Source organism: Lucilia cuprina, chromosome 2, assembly GCF_022045245.1.
Source record: "Lucilia cuprina isolate Lc7/37 chromosome 2, ASM2204524v1, whole genome shotgun sequence".
Lineage (NCBI taxonomy): Eukaryota > Metazoa > Arthropoda > Insecta > Diptera > Calliphoridae > Lucilia > Lucilia cuprina.
This window is the reverse complement of record NC_060950.1, coordinates 56400262-56417666: the sequence shown is the minus strand read 5'-3', so window position 1 is coordinate 56417666 and position 17405 is coordinate 56400262. Positions and strand designations below refer to the sequence as shown.

The following is a 17405-nucleotide window of genomic DNA, read 5'->3' as shown; positions in this document are numbered from 1 at the left end:
AAAGAACCTTATAAAGAACAAAAAAGTACTAAACAGTCCCCTTTTATGTGTTCTCGCCTATTCCGGACTCTACAAACTTAATTTCATGTTTCTAGGTTCAATATTATAGAAAATTCAAAAAGTAACTTTTGTGGAATGAAAAAGTACTAAAAAGTACTTTTTTTGTAGGTTCTTACTTAAATTTTTATGTTTCTAAGTTTAATATTATAGAATTTTCAAAAAGTACATTTTGTAGGACGAAAAAGTAACAAAGTCAATTTTTATGGGTTCTCACTTAATCCAGACTCTACATACTTAATTTCATGTTTCTAGGTTCAATATTATAGAAAATTGTTAAAAAGTACCTTATGAAGAACAATAAATGTACTAAAAAGTCCCCTTTAATGTGTTCTCGCTTAATCCGGATTCTACAAGCTTAATTGCATGATTCTAGGTTCAATATTATCGAAAATTCAAAAAGTAACTTTTGTGGAACGAAAAAGTACCAAAAAGTCCCCTTTTTATGTGTTTTGATCTAATGTGGGCTCTACATACTTAATTTTATGTTTCTATGTTCAATATTATTGAAAATTCAAAAACTAACTTTTGTGGAACGAAAAAGTACCAGAAAGTCCCCTTTTATGTGATCTCGCCTAATTCGACAACAAAGTAATTTAGAAACAATACGTCCCTCCTGTAATGCGACTTGTATTAAATAAAAGCTTTTGAAATTCTTATTACTCACCTGACCATCAATAAACTGTACGTTTCCCAGCAATAGAACGGCAGCTAAAACACGAACCACATCTAAAAATGGTATTCCCAATATACCCAAACATGTTTTCCAGGCCTGAAAACGAGCCGCATCCTCTTGATCGTTTTGAGAAATATCACCATTTTGCAAATAGCGTAAATTTAATGGAGAATAACCTTCCAAATTTAATTTGACACGTTCTTCTCGACTCAAACCAGCCAACATTTGATAGAAAATATGATAGTTTTTCTCCTTGGGCAATGGACGTATAACACGTGTCTGATCCAAAAAATAACAGTGAATTTTAGTGCGATATAGAGCACCATCTGTCACCTGAACTTCAATAAATTGGCCAATACGACTGGATTCTGAATTCGTTGATGTTTTGGCCGAACCTAAGGAACGTAATACTGTAAAAGCGGCAGCTAAATGTTTAAAGGCATCAGTTTCAGGACCACCACCAGCTACGGCAAATAATTGACGCAACAATAGCATAGAACAATGGGTTTTGCCAGCACCCGAAGTACCAGAGAGTATTATGGCTTGGGGATAGCCCGTTTCAGCTTGTTGACGTACGGCTTCCTGAACGATTTTGCGCAGCTGAGGAGCTAAAGGAAATGAACGGGTGGAAGATAATGTCAAGGGATTGCCAACATTTAGATAGGGATTGATGGAAAGTAATATGGGACCAACATTGGACTGTAAAGGAAAAAAAGTAACATCAAAATAAAAATGTTAAATTAGTTTAATGTTAAAGTTTTAATTAATTTATGAGACATGCTGTTAACATTTAAAGTAAACTTGTGTTATGTTATCTAAATAAAAGAAAACACACCACTACTGTTTCAACTGAAACTTGTACTGTTAATACTTAACATTGTACTGTATAAATATAACCAAGCAAACTTTTAAATTGTTTGGTTGTTGACTGTGCTAAATTCTATTTTTAGCTCATATTATTAATAGACACTTTGCTATCAACTTGGGACCACCGGTTGTGGTCGAATGCTTTACGCATTTATTTACAAAACGAGGGGTTTCGTGTTCGATCCACAGGCAAATCAATATACTCTACATGTTACAATTTGTTTGTGGTGATGAAACCCGGTTCATGTTTAATGTAAATTGACAAAAAATTCTCGTGGTGATGGTCCATAAGGGTAATTTACGCCTGAACTTTGTATGTTGAGAATTTGCATATGGCTGAGCGAGAATTTACAACCTATTTTTATATTTGTTTAAATAAAATGTCTACTAATAAAACAAATAGCTATTTTCATACAACTTTTTTGACATTTTAAAGGGATTTTACTGAATATAAAATTTTAGTATAGACTGTGTTAAACTTGAAAGTATGGAACCTTAATTTAGGTACATATATTTTTGGAAACTATCAAATTTGAGAATTCCTATATGTAACTGTCACACAAGACTCACTTAAAAGAATAACATTTTTTCAAATTCTTTTTAAAATATGTTTGTTCTATATATAGAAGATCAAAATATCATTGATTTTCAAATGAAATTATATCACAATAGGACTCGAGATCACATCAAGAGAAAGTTCTTCAGAAAAATAAAAATATGCAAAAATCTGAATACTCGATAAAAAATTAGGAATACGTAAATACACAAATGTCGTTCAAAAACTGAAACTAACCCGAAGATTGGTTGTGCTGAAAAATATTTCCAATAAGTTTAGTTTAGACAGTTATTTATAAGAAAATCAGTTGAACCAACTGAGGTCTATATATATAGATTGTATCGAAATCGATCTGATTTGAAGTAAGACTTTAAGTATTAAGTTACCACAAAGTATACCAAATATTTTAGTTAACACGTTTATAACAGTACAATTTTCTTCCGCCTATCCTTATTTTAGTGCAATTAAAAAAGACGTAAACAAATCGCGGTTGGAATGTCCTCTAAAAAATATTACAGCTAAATTTAAAAAAATGAAACAAAAAACTATTAAAAAATACAATTTAATTAACTTTAACCCCTATTCCTATTTGTGGTTTATTAAAGAAAAAAAGAACATTTTTTAGATTGGAGAAGAAAAATACATGCTTCCATGGTCCAACAGATAAAAGTAACATTCTTAAAGCGGATTGCAGCAGTAACTGGCTGGCAGGAATAAAGTGGCTTAATTTTGGTTGGGTTAGTCGGTTGTTTGGTTTGTTGACTTAGTAAGTAGTTAATACGATTTATACAAGGGTGGTATGAAAAGTGTGTTAACTAACTAACTTTTTTTTATTTAATCTTTATTTGCTTAAAAATTCATTTACAACTAACAAACTAACTAACTAAATAACTAACTAACTAACTCACTCACTAACTCACTAACTCACTAACTAACTAACTAACTAACTAACTAACTAACTAACTAACTAACTAACTAACTAACTAACTAACTAACTAAATAACTAACTAGCTAACTGACTGACTGACTGACTGACTGACTGACTAACTAACTAATTAACTAACTAACTACCTAACTAACTAACTAATTAACTAATTAACTGACAGACTAATTAACTAACTAACTAACTAACTAACTAACTAACTAACTAACTAACTAACTAACTAACTAACTAACTAACTAAATAACTAACTAATAAACTGACAGACTAACTAACTAACTAACTAACTAACTAACTAACTAACTAACTAACTAACTAACTAACTAACTGACTAACTGACTAACTGACTAACTGACTAACTGACTAACTAACTAACTAACTAACTAACTAACTAACTAACTAACTAACTAACTAACTAACTAACTAACTAACTAACTAACTAACTAACTAACTAACTAACTAACTAACTAACTAACTAATAAACTGACAGACTAACTAACTAACTAACTAACTAACTAACTAACTAACTAACTAATTAACTAACTAATTAACTAACTAATTAACTAACTAACTACCTAATTAACTGACAGACTAACTAACTAACTAAACTACTAACTAACTAACTAATTAACTGACAGACTAATTAACTAACTAACTAACTAATTAACTAACTAACTAACTAACTAACTAACTAACTAACTAACTAACTAATTAACTGACAGACTAACTAACTAACTAACTAACTAACTAACTAAATAGCTAACTAATTAACTGACAGACTAACTAACTAATTAACTAACTAACTAATTAACTAACTAACTAACTAACTAACTAACTAACTAACTAACTAACTAACTAACTAACTAACTAACTAACTAACTAACTAACTAACTAACTAACTAACTAACTAACTAACTAACTAACTAACTAACTAACTACCTAATTAACTGACAGACTAACTAACTAACTAACTAACTAACTAACTAACTAACTAACTAACTAACTATCTATCTATCTATCTATCTATCTATCTATCTATCTATCTATCTATCTATCTATCTATCTATCTATCTATCTATCTATCTATCTATCTATCTATCTATCTATCTATCTATCTATCTATCTATCTATCTATCTATCTATCTATCTATCTATCTATCTATCTATCTATCTATCTATCTATCTATCTATCTATCTATCTATCTATCTAGCATCTGTATCTTCGCTAGCAAGATGACTAATGAAAAAGAAACTGTTTATATAACATATTAATAGTAACACCTTATTGGACTTCTATGTAACCCAGAGCATATGTTGTAATCATTGAAAAGTAAGTTGATAGGTAAGTACTTACAATTGAAAGCCAGTACCCAGTTTTTGCTGGGTACTTTTATAAGAATTAAAATTTATGTTTCAAAAATTTTTAAGGAACGTTTCATAATTGGCCCTATCTCCCACAAAAATCAGTTTATTGTCAACAATTCTTTAGCAAAAAGTTAATATTCGTCTATAGTAATCGAATGATACCTATTAAAGGTCCTCGTTTGAGAATAGACATATGCTCTGATCAATAGTGATTTATACAAATTTGCAAACTTCTCCAAACAACCCTCGTACTTCATTAACGAATAACAAAATCCAAACAGATTTTCAGAATAAACAAAACAAACGAAAACCACCATGCAAAAGGCGCCAAAACCTGTTCCCGAACAAAATTCAACGTTTAAAAACTTTAAAAATAACAAAAAGGCAAACAACGGATGGACAGACACGTGGAGAGGCCGCTGCTGCTGCGGTCGAGAGGCAATGAGATATAGCAAAACACAAACAAAAAAACAGCAAATAAATAATGAATACAACAACATTAAATGCAACAAATAAAATAAAATGAAAACAAAAATTACAACTCCAACTTTAATGAATTCTGTTTCGGTTTTTTCTTTGAAATTTGTGAAAAACAAAATAACAACAATAATAATAAACAACAGAATTCAAAGCTGCCTTACTAGGCCTGGCCTGGTCTGACTTGGAATGAATGATATGGCATGATTTAGCCTGGGACTGGTCTGAAAGGTCCAATGTGTTGGTTTTCATGGTTGTTGTTTGGTTGTTTGTTGGCTTGTGGCTGTAATAGTCTCATAACAAAATTATTTTCAAGTTTTTTCTTTTCTTTGTTATTGGAATGGAGCGAGTTTACGGGTGTGTGTGTGTGTTGGTAATCATGTGTGAGTTTGTGGATCTGAATGTTCCATTGTCTGATCCATAGAGTTTTCGTTGTTGTTGTTGGTGACTGTTGTTGCTGTCGTTTGTAAACATTTGTGCCTGCGGGTTGCTGGATTTTTGTATTTTTTGTTTAGAAGATTTAAACAAAAAAATCAAATAAAATTGAACTGTGCGTGTGGCACATACAAAACACTCTAAAATGCAACAGCTAAAGCTAAACAAGTTTTGATTTTTTTCTTATTTTAGTTGTTGTTTTTTTAGACAAAAAGAGCTTGAAGTTTTTTATAACAGCTCGAGTTTAAAGTGACGATATGTCGATTGGTTTGTCTGATCTGACATTGTCTACCTTTGGTTAGAGTTGTGATATGTTGGCTTTTTTTGTTTTATAAGTTAATGGGTAATGCTGCAGTGTAGACCAACATTTGGCTGATCACACTTCATCAGGAATAACGATTTTCAAATTTTGATTCAAAACATTTTAAACAACGTAAAATGTTTAAGATATTTGGATCAGAAATGGATCCCTATGACGTGCTTTGATGTGATCAAATACGTGTTAGTCATATTTGAGCTAGTCACCATAGACTAGCTCAACCCACTAAGATGCATCGAACGGTTTAAGATTCTCCGTTATAGAAGAGTTCCTAACAATTTCAAGTGCTTCGACATTACGCATTTGAACTTCTTACAAACTTATATTTCTCGGGTTGTGTGGATGTCGGGTGTTATGATTCTCAAAGGAGGAAGCTGACATTTTTTCAAATCTTCATTTCCAGTTGGTAGCGCATCTGTGGTATTGATAGAAGAAGGGAATAAATCGAAGTGCATTACATAAACACCTGCCAGAGACGGCTCAAATCGAAGGTGATTGGCCGCCGGTAATATTTTGAAAGCCGCCCGCCGCCGATTTTTTCGGCTCAAAAGCTAAGCCGACTTAAATATAGCCGCTGATAACGATTGGAATCAAACATTTTAGAAAATAATTTCATCAATTTGAACGGAGTTGCCACTATTTTAAATTCTTATGGCAAATTGTACTATATACTATAAATGTCTATTTTTTGCAGATGGCTACCCCCGACCATTTGACATCGGCTTGAATCTCGAACACCTTCATGTTGATCTTATTTCAACCGCAAGGTGAGCTTATTAGATGACTCAGTACCACTCATTAGTTCTTCATAAACGCCGGAGACTATTGGTCTGTTGGTCTATGTACGAGCACTTTGCTCAAGTTCCCAAGCTATCTAATCTCTGACTTAAATATTCTTAACTTTCGATTCGGCATCAAAACCTATATCCAAAATATGATTTCATCGAAAAAAGCCGATAACAGAGAACACACGGTCATAATACTGATATGAAGAGAGTAAACCTAGAACCTAGCCGGACAAGACAATGAATGCCGAAAGATTAATATGAGCACCTGCCTTGACGGCCTTATCTCACGGTGGTCTTTTTCATCCACTGTGTAGACTAGAGATGGTCTATCATGCGTCCCTGAATTCCTCAATGAAGAACTCAGGTAGCAATTTTTGTACATGGATGTTCGGTCCATGTACAAGCCCTTTGTTGAAGTACTCGAGCTATTTAATCTCTTGCCATAGCAGCCCCGTTGCGGAATGACAGGCAGGATTAAATCCCCAGGACGAACCCCGACAAGGAAAAAGCTGGTCTAAAGTCAATAGAAGGGTGAACATTAGGTGAAATCAATCTTCCGACAGTGCGGAAGGGACCACACTTTCTGATATCATGAAAGAATTGCATTATTCAAAATGCAATCTCCATTATCTAATGACCCATTCCAGTGCATTCCATAACCTCTTAATGCCCGCGCAACCACACTACTGAGATGGCTCTGTTGTTTTGGCAACAGCACCTAGAGACATATTTGGTAGTCCGAAATACCCAACAAAATGGATCAGGATCTCTCTTTTATAAACCGATCAATGTAACAAAGGAAATAGGATTTTCCAAAGTCAATTAATTCCAATAATTGCCCCGACAAATAGACGTGCAGCATCTATCAATATATCCTGTTGAGATGGCAACAGCACCGAAAAACTTCCCCGAAGCGTAAAAATGCGTACTAAACCGGTACTAATCTCCAATATATGGAGACTTTCCCAATTTTAGCATTATTTTCATTCCCATGATCATAAAGATCGATATACGGGATGAAAGGCAACCATTGAATACTGACCTGACAATTCCCCAGCATATACTGGCGTCCCACTACACGAACGGTAAGAGATACCGATCGGGTTTAGGAATCCAGTATATGCTGCTTTGTATACAGACCTATTGGAAGAGATATTTATCCAATCCATTAGGTATAGGATATATCAGTCCTTAAACCAACATTCTCTCCCCGCGATTTTGGGTATTAAACCACAGCCACTATGCGGATCCCGAAGGAACCTCAACCAACATAGTCCTGCGGGCAACTGGCCACCCGTAATGCCAGATTATATGGTGCTCCGGTTAGACCTCGTGTCAAATCATTCCGAGGCGAAGCCAAGGATACATTTGACATCATCAGTTTATAGTCCCGGCAGACTAGAGGTATTGGCAGCACCTCTTTACCCCGGGATTGCAATGGAAATTTCATCATGGAAACATGCCCCCGGGGGGAAGGAATGTTATTAATGACGAATGAGCAATTAACGATGAATCCTGAATGAAGCTTTGTCACAAAATAAGGTTTAATTCTTCTGGATGAGGAAGAGAACATGCCTGATGAATGGAGGACAAATGAAATGTAACCAATAAGAATTAGAATATAACTACGCAGACACAGATATCTAGCCATAATATTTATATTCACCATTGGAAACGCATTACGTAAACTTAATCAACTTAGCTCTCAAAGACTCTGCCATATATAGAAGTATTTTTTTTTTTTTTGTAAAAACTAAGTGATCGTACCCCTAGCTTGACACCTCCGATCCTGCAATGTTTTTGTTCTCAAAGAGTACACTATATATAAGGCATTGGCAAAAACGCCAATAAACAACTAACTACCAATTACCATTTTGGTCATAAATAATAAATATATGTAAAAGTAAGACTGAATAAGTGCGACGAGGTATTGTTAGTTTTTGTGTCTGTATGTATGAGTCTGATCACGAAGTCGATTTCAGATTATGATCTGGCAATAATTGTTAGTGATTAAAGCCAAATATAAACATTAAACAAAACAACAATTGATAGACAAAAAAAAAAATCACAAAAACACACTAATTGCAAAAATGACTGCTGATGAACAGATTTAACCAATTATGGCCAATAATATAGCAATGCCAGTTATGCACTTAACAGTTTTAATATATTTATCTTTTTTTCAATGGGTACTTACGAAATAGCAATTCTCATTAAATCTCGCCTGCAGAGTACGCATAACAGCATCTTCTGTTAGAGGTCCAGATAGATGTATTAGATCTTCCAATTCATAGGGTTGTTTGTGCTGTGTATTGCCATTGGATGAGTGATTCAATTGATTTGCATATTGATTGGAACGATTGACATTGTGTATACTGCCAACAATGTTGGAATTGGTGAAACCCATGGGAAGAGTATTAATGCCATGACATGGATTTAAATGCTTTTGTATGGGTATGAAGGGCAATTGGTTGGTTTGATGTTGATATTGATGTGACTGGTGTTGATGTTGTTGCTGCTGCTGCTGTTGTTGTGTTTGTTGATGATACGATGGCTGGTGGTGATGATGATGGTGTTGTTGCTGCTGTTGTTGTTGTTGATGTTGTAAATGTGATGAATGTGTCGATGATCGCATAGGTAGTGTATTGGAGGTGTGAGTCATCGATGTCGGTGGTGGTATAACAGGCATTACAATTGAATCCATAAAATTATGGGTGGCCGAAGAAGCTGTGTGTAAGAGATGGAAAGAAACTAATTTAACTTTGTTTAACAAAAAGGCGAAAGAAAAGTAAATGGAAAATTGTGAATGATTTATAATTAAAGAGACTTTTAAATATTATGAATTTTTTAGGTTAGGTTGAAAAGAGAATTTATTAAACATGAGTTCTAAAGTAATACACTTAGTAGACCAGTCAAGTAGAGTTGAGGAGATTCCGTTTTGATAGGATCACTTGGATAGTCAGAAGTGGTATATAGAAGTATTAGATCCAGCGATAAATCTGAAGATGTAATTATGATTAGACGCAGATATCTCACCAAGGTTGAATGTGAGATATTTGATAACTGTTTCTTTTAACGGATCGAGCAGGACATTTACATAGAAGAACGTTTCCTCATATTCCTTATCTTTACAATCCTACTTGCATGTCTGCCAATAGCACCCATTGTCCTTTTATTATTGCTATAAACTTCGATATATAAGACAGGTTTTAATATGTTTTGTGCATTTCTTATTGAAAGAATACGACAACAACTTGTCAACTTTATATGTGCCTGGGTGATTCCTTCAATTGTCTGCCTTGAAAGAAATAATCTGAGTTTACTACTTACTTGTGGTAAAACCTAAAATGAAATTGTAGTTAGAGATATCAAGAGCAGGTCCTGTTTTGGCCGATACATCTGACTGTTCTTAATAGTCCCTATACGTGGGGTCCCAAACAATAGTAATGTCAGACAGGAGACGCAGCCTTGAAAGATCTTTCTTGTAATGTCAGACTAATAGGCAAGTGATAGTATAAAAGTTTAATTAAAGAAGTGCCGCTTGACTATCGGCAAAAATTGGTATATTGCCAGGAATTTTGAGACCATATACCAGTACTTTATGGGTTGAAATTATCATAGTAGATTGATACAAAAACATATGACATACATAATATTCCGATTAAGAATATCAACAAGAAAAAACTGTGCGATTTCAATTAACACTAATTTTTATAAAACTTTGATGGCCATTGTGGCGGGAATTCCGTTAAGTTTGTTCTCTTGGGGTCAATAGGATTCGAAATGAGCAGCTCGCTGTTTTATCAGTTATCTATGTAGCTAAGAGAAGAATTTGGGAGCTACATTTTAAAAACTTTACCAACATGAACATAATATGGTTGATTCAATGCATTCGAGGAAATTTAAATATACTATGATTGTCCAATAAGCGAATTGCCGTTTGTCTAAAGTCTTTTTACAAAAGGATATTTGTATTTACAAATTCGCGGTAGCAAATATAATGGGTAAAATATCGAAAATACTGTAGCTTTGTCTACCACTTACAACGACCCTCTAAATTGTAAAATTTTAGTGGATACTATATAATTGGACATATATTAATCAGACTTAGATATCTTGGTTTAAGGCTCGTTTCTTAAATAACCATTTAACGACGCTCTTTGGAAGCAACCCAGTTGATAAAGGAATACTTTGCCTTGTCTATTACTTAAAATAGTATTGGTCATTAATACACCTACTGAGATCTAAGATGTCTGAAAAATGTGTTACAAATGAATTAAACTAAATTTGTCAGAAGTGCCAATTGATTATTTTTGGGATCGGATAAATTAATGGCGAATCTTTTAAAGGGATTCAAGAAAACTAACACAGTGTTTTCAGACAAGAAGCCGGAATTAAAGGCTTAAGAGAAGCAAACTAACCACTACATCTATACACTAAAAGCGCATGAGTATATGTATATAACCATTTCTTCAGAGTTTTGATTAACTAACCACTACATCTATACACTAAAAGCGCATGAGTATATGTATATAACCATTTCTTCAGAGTTTTGATTAACTACCGACTTTTCCCCATGTCAACAATGACTTTATGGTATATTTTCGGAGAGTCAAGTATCGGTACTCTGTACCAGATGCCTTTCCTTTGATGTTGTTGCAATAACAAAGCAAAGAAATTGAATTATTTGTCATGAGGTCTAACCAGAGATAATCTGTTACCACGAGAACCGGTAGCCCGCAGGGCAGAGTTTTGTTTTGTCTTGTCCCGGTTATTAGATAGGTCTCTTCTAAGTACACATGATGGCTGTGGAATGTTGGTTAAAGGACTGATTCAATTTTGTTATAAATAATATTGTTTCTAAAATTTTAGTTTATGTAACCGTCAAAAAGGGCGAAAAAACATATTTAGTCTTTATACCCGGGCTTCGGTCGATTTATGTGATCGAGTCGTATTCATTAGTACTAATGCTTTCGCAACAGACGGTTGAATGCAAGAATGTTTTTAATTTTAATATATTGCCGAAGGACACTGAAGATTGGTCATTCTGGGCGAAGTTCGAAAGCTCTCGTAGAAAGACAAATCATATTTAAAACCGAAATTTCAAAACTTTGCAAACACAACAGCAATAAATAACAAACAAATGCAACCACAAATATGTTAATACAAAATTAGCAATAAATTTTTTTTCTAATGAAATCCAAAACCCAAAATTATTAGTTATTACAAAATAGTTACTGTACAAGACAAGCAATTTACCTTTTTCATTGATCTGATGGGGCAGTGGATGTGGTATGGATGTATTTCTTGATGAAACAATACCCGATGTGGTTGACGAATTATGTGGCAAGGTATGACTAAACAAATGATGTGAATTCTACAAAAATGAAAACAAATAAAAAAAAAACAACAAAGTTAGTAACTACTATGATTAAGAAACATATTAAGCAAAAATTACAAATTCTAACTACACTTAGAGAAAAAAAAATATAAAACAACAGGGTGACAGCAATTCTTTGTACAAGTTTTTAGAAAATTCCACTTTATTATGGTTATCGTAATCATATTACTAGTGTTAAATTATATCAACCATATTTAATATGGGTGCTACTTATAACTAGTTAAGAAAACAGTAACCATAATATTGTTGCATTGTCTAAATTTTTATGGAAATAGTTGCTGCACTCAAGTTTAAACATATTTTTTTTTCTAGTTTTTTACATTATAGGGTATTCACCATAAGTAGTTTTTTGTTTTGGGGAATTGTATACGAAAAAGAATCGTTTTTATATTAGTTTTTATTTTCAACTACTTGAGTTAGTGAATACCCCTAATAGTGAGCGACACACTTGCGTTTTACTTACTTTATTATTATTATTGTTATTATTATTAAGAATAGATGTGGCGGTATTGGTATTTATAACTGATGATGAAGTATGATTATTATGATGCTGTTGCTGTTGTTGTGGTGTTGGTTGATGATGTGATTGTTGTTGTTGCTGTTGTTGATGATGATGATGTTGGGCGGTATTAGTGGTGGTTGTTAAATTAACATTATTGCTACAATTATTATTGTTATTGGTGGTGGTATTATTATTATTGTTATTATTGTTGCTGTTGTTACTATTACTATTATTTAATGTGGGAAATATTGAACCATGTTGTATTTGTGATTGCTGTTGTTGATGTAATTGCATTTGCTGTTGTTGCTGCTGCTGTTGTTGTTGTACTAAGTTATTGCCATTTGTGGCAAAGTTATTAAATTGATTATTACTATTGGTATTGCTGTTGTTATTGTTGTTATGGCTTAAATTATTATTACTATTACTACTGTTATTTAGATTTAAATTTGGACTTGATGCATTCAGTTCTAGACACGCTGTTAAGGGGCCCAATTGCTGTTGTTGTTGTTGTTGCTGCTGTTGTTGTGATAAATTTGCTCCATTGCCATTGTTTATCGTTGCTGCTGTTGCACTTTGGCCTTGGCCCACATGCAAACGATTTCGCAATGTTACTAATTCGGTACTGAGACTTTTGAGTCGTTGTTGTAGGTGTACAGCCTCATTGGATGATGAGGCGTCTGTAAAAAAAGTTTTGTTTTGAACATTTTTAAAACTGAAAATATAAAAATTGAGACTCAAAGAATGTCAAGAATCGATTTGTTCCGGAAATCCCCGGAATAAAATGATCTATAATTTTGACACTATATCCCACTCAATAGCTTAGCCTTTGTTAGTTGTGTGTTGAGGGTTTAAGTTGTAGTCTGTCATGAGATCGATTACTAACTAACTAACTAGCTAACTAACTAACTAACTAACTAACTGACTGACTAACTGACTAACTAATTAACTAACTAACTAACTAACTAACTAACTATCTATCTATCTATCTATCTATCTATCTATCTATCTATCTATCTATCTATCTATCTATCTATCTATCTATCTATCTATCTATCTATCTATCTATCTATCTATCTATCTATCTATCTATCTATCTATCTATCTATCTATCTATCTATCTATCTATCTATCTATCTATCTATCTATCTATCTATCTATCTATCTATCTATCTATCTATCTATCTATCTATAGTGTAGTGATTGTAGTTTTATGTTTAGCTATTCTAACTATTACATAAATAATCATCTTCAGCCGGAATCTGCTAAAGACGATTATTTACTTAAGTCTGCTTTATTACAATTTTCTGTAAAAAAACTATTCCTAAATGTAAATTAAAAAAAGAAACCTCCCAACCAAGAATTACCACTATATAAACACAACACTATTAGCTAATTTTATGTTATAATCATAAACATTAATAACTAAATAATACTTTGTGTAAATAATTTAAAACAATACACTAACAAAGTAAATAACTAATGATTAAATGTGTTTCTAATTATAACATTTTGAACGCCATCAATTTAATTTGTTTGAATCATTTATGGTAAAAGCGGTTAAATTAAAATTTTTCTTTTGAAATTTATTTAAATTTTTGCCTTTAGATTGTATAACTTAATTAACAATATATGTTACTTTTATTCAATAATTAATTTTTGTTTATCCTTCTATAATGTTTAACTTGCGGAAGAAACAAAAACAACAGCTGAAATGTATATTTTGTAACAAAATTTAAGAATGAATACTAAAAACAAAAACGTATGTAAATAAAAGAATAAATAAAAGACTTTAAATATTAATGACTGGTTTTAGCTTAAAAAATGTCAAACTTATAACATGAATTTTAATACGAAAAAGAAAAGAAATAAAATTCATTACAAAAGCAGGTGTAAATTCTTTCATATGCTGGATTGAAAAATGATCCGAATAATTTTAAGATACAGTAAGAAAATGCTATTTTTAATGTTAAGAAATGGCACGAAGGTTGTTTGCTAAGTTTATGGTGAGTTATATCCATATATTCGAAAGTCTAGCCAAGATAAATTCACATGATCATGTGCTGGTTAATAGTAATGTTCTCTTTTTTTCATTCTCTCTATTAAACTAATAAAGTGGCACTAATATTAATGATACGTCTTGTTTATCGGAGATGTTCCTACATCCGTGTGGAATAGTCGCTTCTTCCATCGGACACGTCCCAGGTGTCAGATAGAGGGAGTTCGCTGATACGCTTAATGATCCTTCTAGTCCAGGCACTGAGGACTAAGCGACTACTATATGAGTCGCAACGAAATCGATATCCAACGACAGCTACCTTTTCCTATTAAAGATCCCTCCCTAAAGGATTTTTTTGTAAAAAAGCATACTGCCTTGCATTAAGTCGACCGTCTTGGAACGAAGACGATCGATACTCTATTTCCGACAAAAAGTCGTCATTATATGGTGCTAATGCTATTTCAACTGAGCTGTAGTATTATAATCTTTAACTCGAACTCAGATGTAATGGATCTAGCACCATTAATAAGACCTAAACATAAGAATTTGGACGAAGAGCAACTTCTCCAGTAAACCTTACAGTCTTCGACTAACAGACCTTTTTAGTAAAATCTCTGGAAACCTGCTGATTAGGAGAATCATTGAAATAGGACAATGGAAGTCTTGTATCAAGGCTCAAGACATCTGCTCAAACTGAGCGAAACTCGCCTCGGTGAGTGCAATACCTCGCAGTCCGAAAGTAATCAGGTCGCTCCGTCGAAACCTATAACTAACTACAACCTCCTCAAAGAAGGTTTGCGTACTGCCTTGCAAATAGACAACCGTCTTGGAACGAAGCCGATGAAAGTTCTATTTCTGATGAAAAATCGTCATTAGACGATCAGCGCAAATGCTGATCCAATTGAGCTGGAGTATACAAACCCTCCATCAAACTCAGATGAAGTAGACTCAGATCCATTTATACAGTGCTGTTCGGAGGAAGAGCAACTTCTGCAGTAAACTTCACACTCGAAGTCTAAGCAGATGTTTAAGTGAAGTCACTGGAACCCCCCTGATTAGGCGCATCATTGAAAATAGGACAAACGGATCAGAATCTGTTTGAAAATGTTGAATTTTTATTAGAAATTCGCAAAGGATGACAAAGGCTGGCCACATTGTTAGCGTATACGAACAAAAGCTCAAAACAAGAAACTGTAGCCTGAGTGAAATCGTCTCGGTCAGTGAGATATCTCGTTGTCCCAGACTAATCCCATGTTATTTCGACGGATATTCATGATCTCAAGGCGATTTAGGTGTACTTTCAGAGCGGAAACCCAGACATACCGAGCCACAATTGTAAAATGTTCAAAGTTTCCGAATCTGAAGGTGTATACCGAAAAGCAGTAGAGGTCCTATCCGGAATTAATGGCCAGGTCTAGCAAAGATGTTCTATAAACTTAAAGAACATTATTACTAGATGACTGAACTTACCAAGCGATGACTTCTGCATAAGTTGTCAAGAGGAAGAAAAGGAAGAAACGGCGATTATAAGGTATCACCGATTAAACTCGCTAAGTAGCGAGCTACCCGTGTAACTAAATATTCTAATCAAAGTAAGTATTCCAATCAAAGTTCATGAAGATTGTAATTATTGGATATAAGGATCCTATTTAGATGAATGTCTATAATATAGTTGGGATCATGAACCTGTGTGTCCAAAAGAATGTGTACCATTATAACAACATCCAACTTATTCAAGTGATTGTATGGTATTCGCTCAGTCACGCATTTAGTTCAACCTTCATTGCCCGAACGATTTTGCAGTCATCAGGTTAACTTTAACAAGCTAATTTCTCTTTACAACATTCAAAGATACGCTTTACCATAATCTCATTAGTGTTTTCACTTTCTCACAATTCTCGGTTAATCTTCTGCTATATCATGTTCGTTCTAAAGTCAGTCAGTGCCGAATACCTAATAACCTCTATCAGCAAGATACAATTGGGAGCTTTGACCAATTGTGGACCAAATCAATAAAAATTAATAGAGTTATTGATACATATACAGAACGTATTCGTGTTGAATTTTATCTTGAAATATGCCCGTTTAAATGATTTTCGAAAGTGGACCTCATATGGGTGCCATGACGAATTGTGGACCGATTCGAAAAAAAAAGTTAGCAGACTGCTTGATACATACATAGTACATGTTCGTGTTGACTCTATTATCAATGATATATGACGGTTAAAGTGATTTTCGAAAGTGGACCTTTTATGGAATCTATGATCTATTGCAGACCGATATAGATTTACGTTGGTATTATGATTTGTTTTCATAGTAATTTAAAATGTACAAAATTTTGTGTTTTCTTGGAATATACCTATATATGGGGTCTATGAGAAGTTTTTAATCAATTGATTTGATTTTCATTATACATGATCCATAATAGGAAAAAATATTGTGTGACAAAATTCATCGAATTACTTATCTTTTCTAGAAAACTACCTACGTATTACGAAAAAACCGTAATTTTTTTGAGGTAGTCTGAAATTTTTACTCATAACTTCTTATGTTGTCAATCTATTTTGCTGATTTTCAATGTCAAACTGTACCAGATAGTAATAAATATTTTAGGTGAATTTCATTTATTTATATTGCGGCATTTTAACGTGAGCGTGTTTTTCAATTAACAGTTTTCACATTGGAAAAAAAGCTTTTAAACATTTCAAAATTTATTTGATTTCTCAAATTGATAGACATGCCCTAGAAATGATTTATTTTTTTATTGTTTTCTAACAACAATTTTTCATATTACAAAACTCAATTTCAACTTCCTCATAGCGCTTCTAATAAGTTCTCTAAACCAGTCTTGAGCTTTTAATGGCCACATTTTAACAACAAACATTTGGGTGAAATTTTATAAAGAAATTCTTAAGAAAACAATCTATATATATAAAATTCTAACGTTACTGACTGACTGACTGACTGACTGACTGACTGACTGATTGACTGATTCATCATCGCACAGCCTAAACGGTTAAAGCTAA

General features: G+C 33.1%; 1 protein-coding gene across 10 annotated transcripts in view; it reads right to left on the bottom strand.

Moving 5' to 3' along the window:
- The window catches only part of LOC111682239 (myosin-G heavy chain), an 82685-nt gene that overhangs the window by 11108 nt on the left and 54172 nt on the right, over positions 1-17405 (bottom strand). For all 10 annotated transcript variants that reach the window (XM_046952954.1, XM_046952947.1, XM_046952959.1 and 7 more), the window contains 4 exons: positions 12345-13060; positions 11740-11857; positions 8678-9207; positions 725-1432 (listed from right to left, as the gene is read on the bottom strand). In XM_046952954.1, the coding sequence (XP_046808910.1) occupies positions 725-1432; positions 8678-9207; positions 11740-11857; positions 12345-13060 (2072 nt within the window). The remainder of the gene's footprint in view (positions 1-724; positions 1433-8677; positions 9208-11739; positions 11858-12344; positions 13061-17405) is intronic.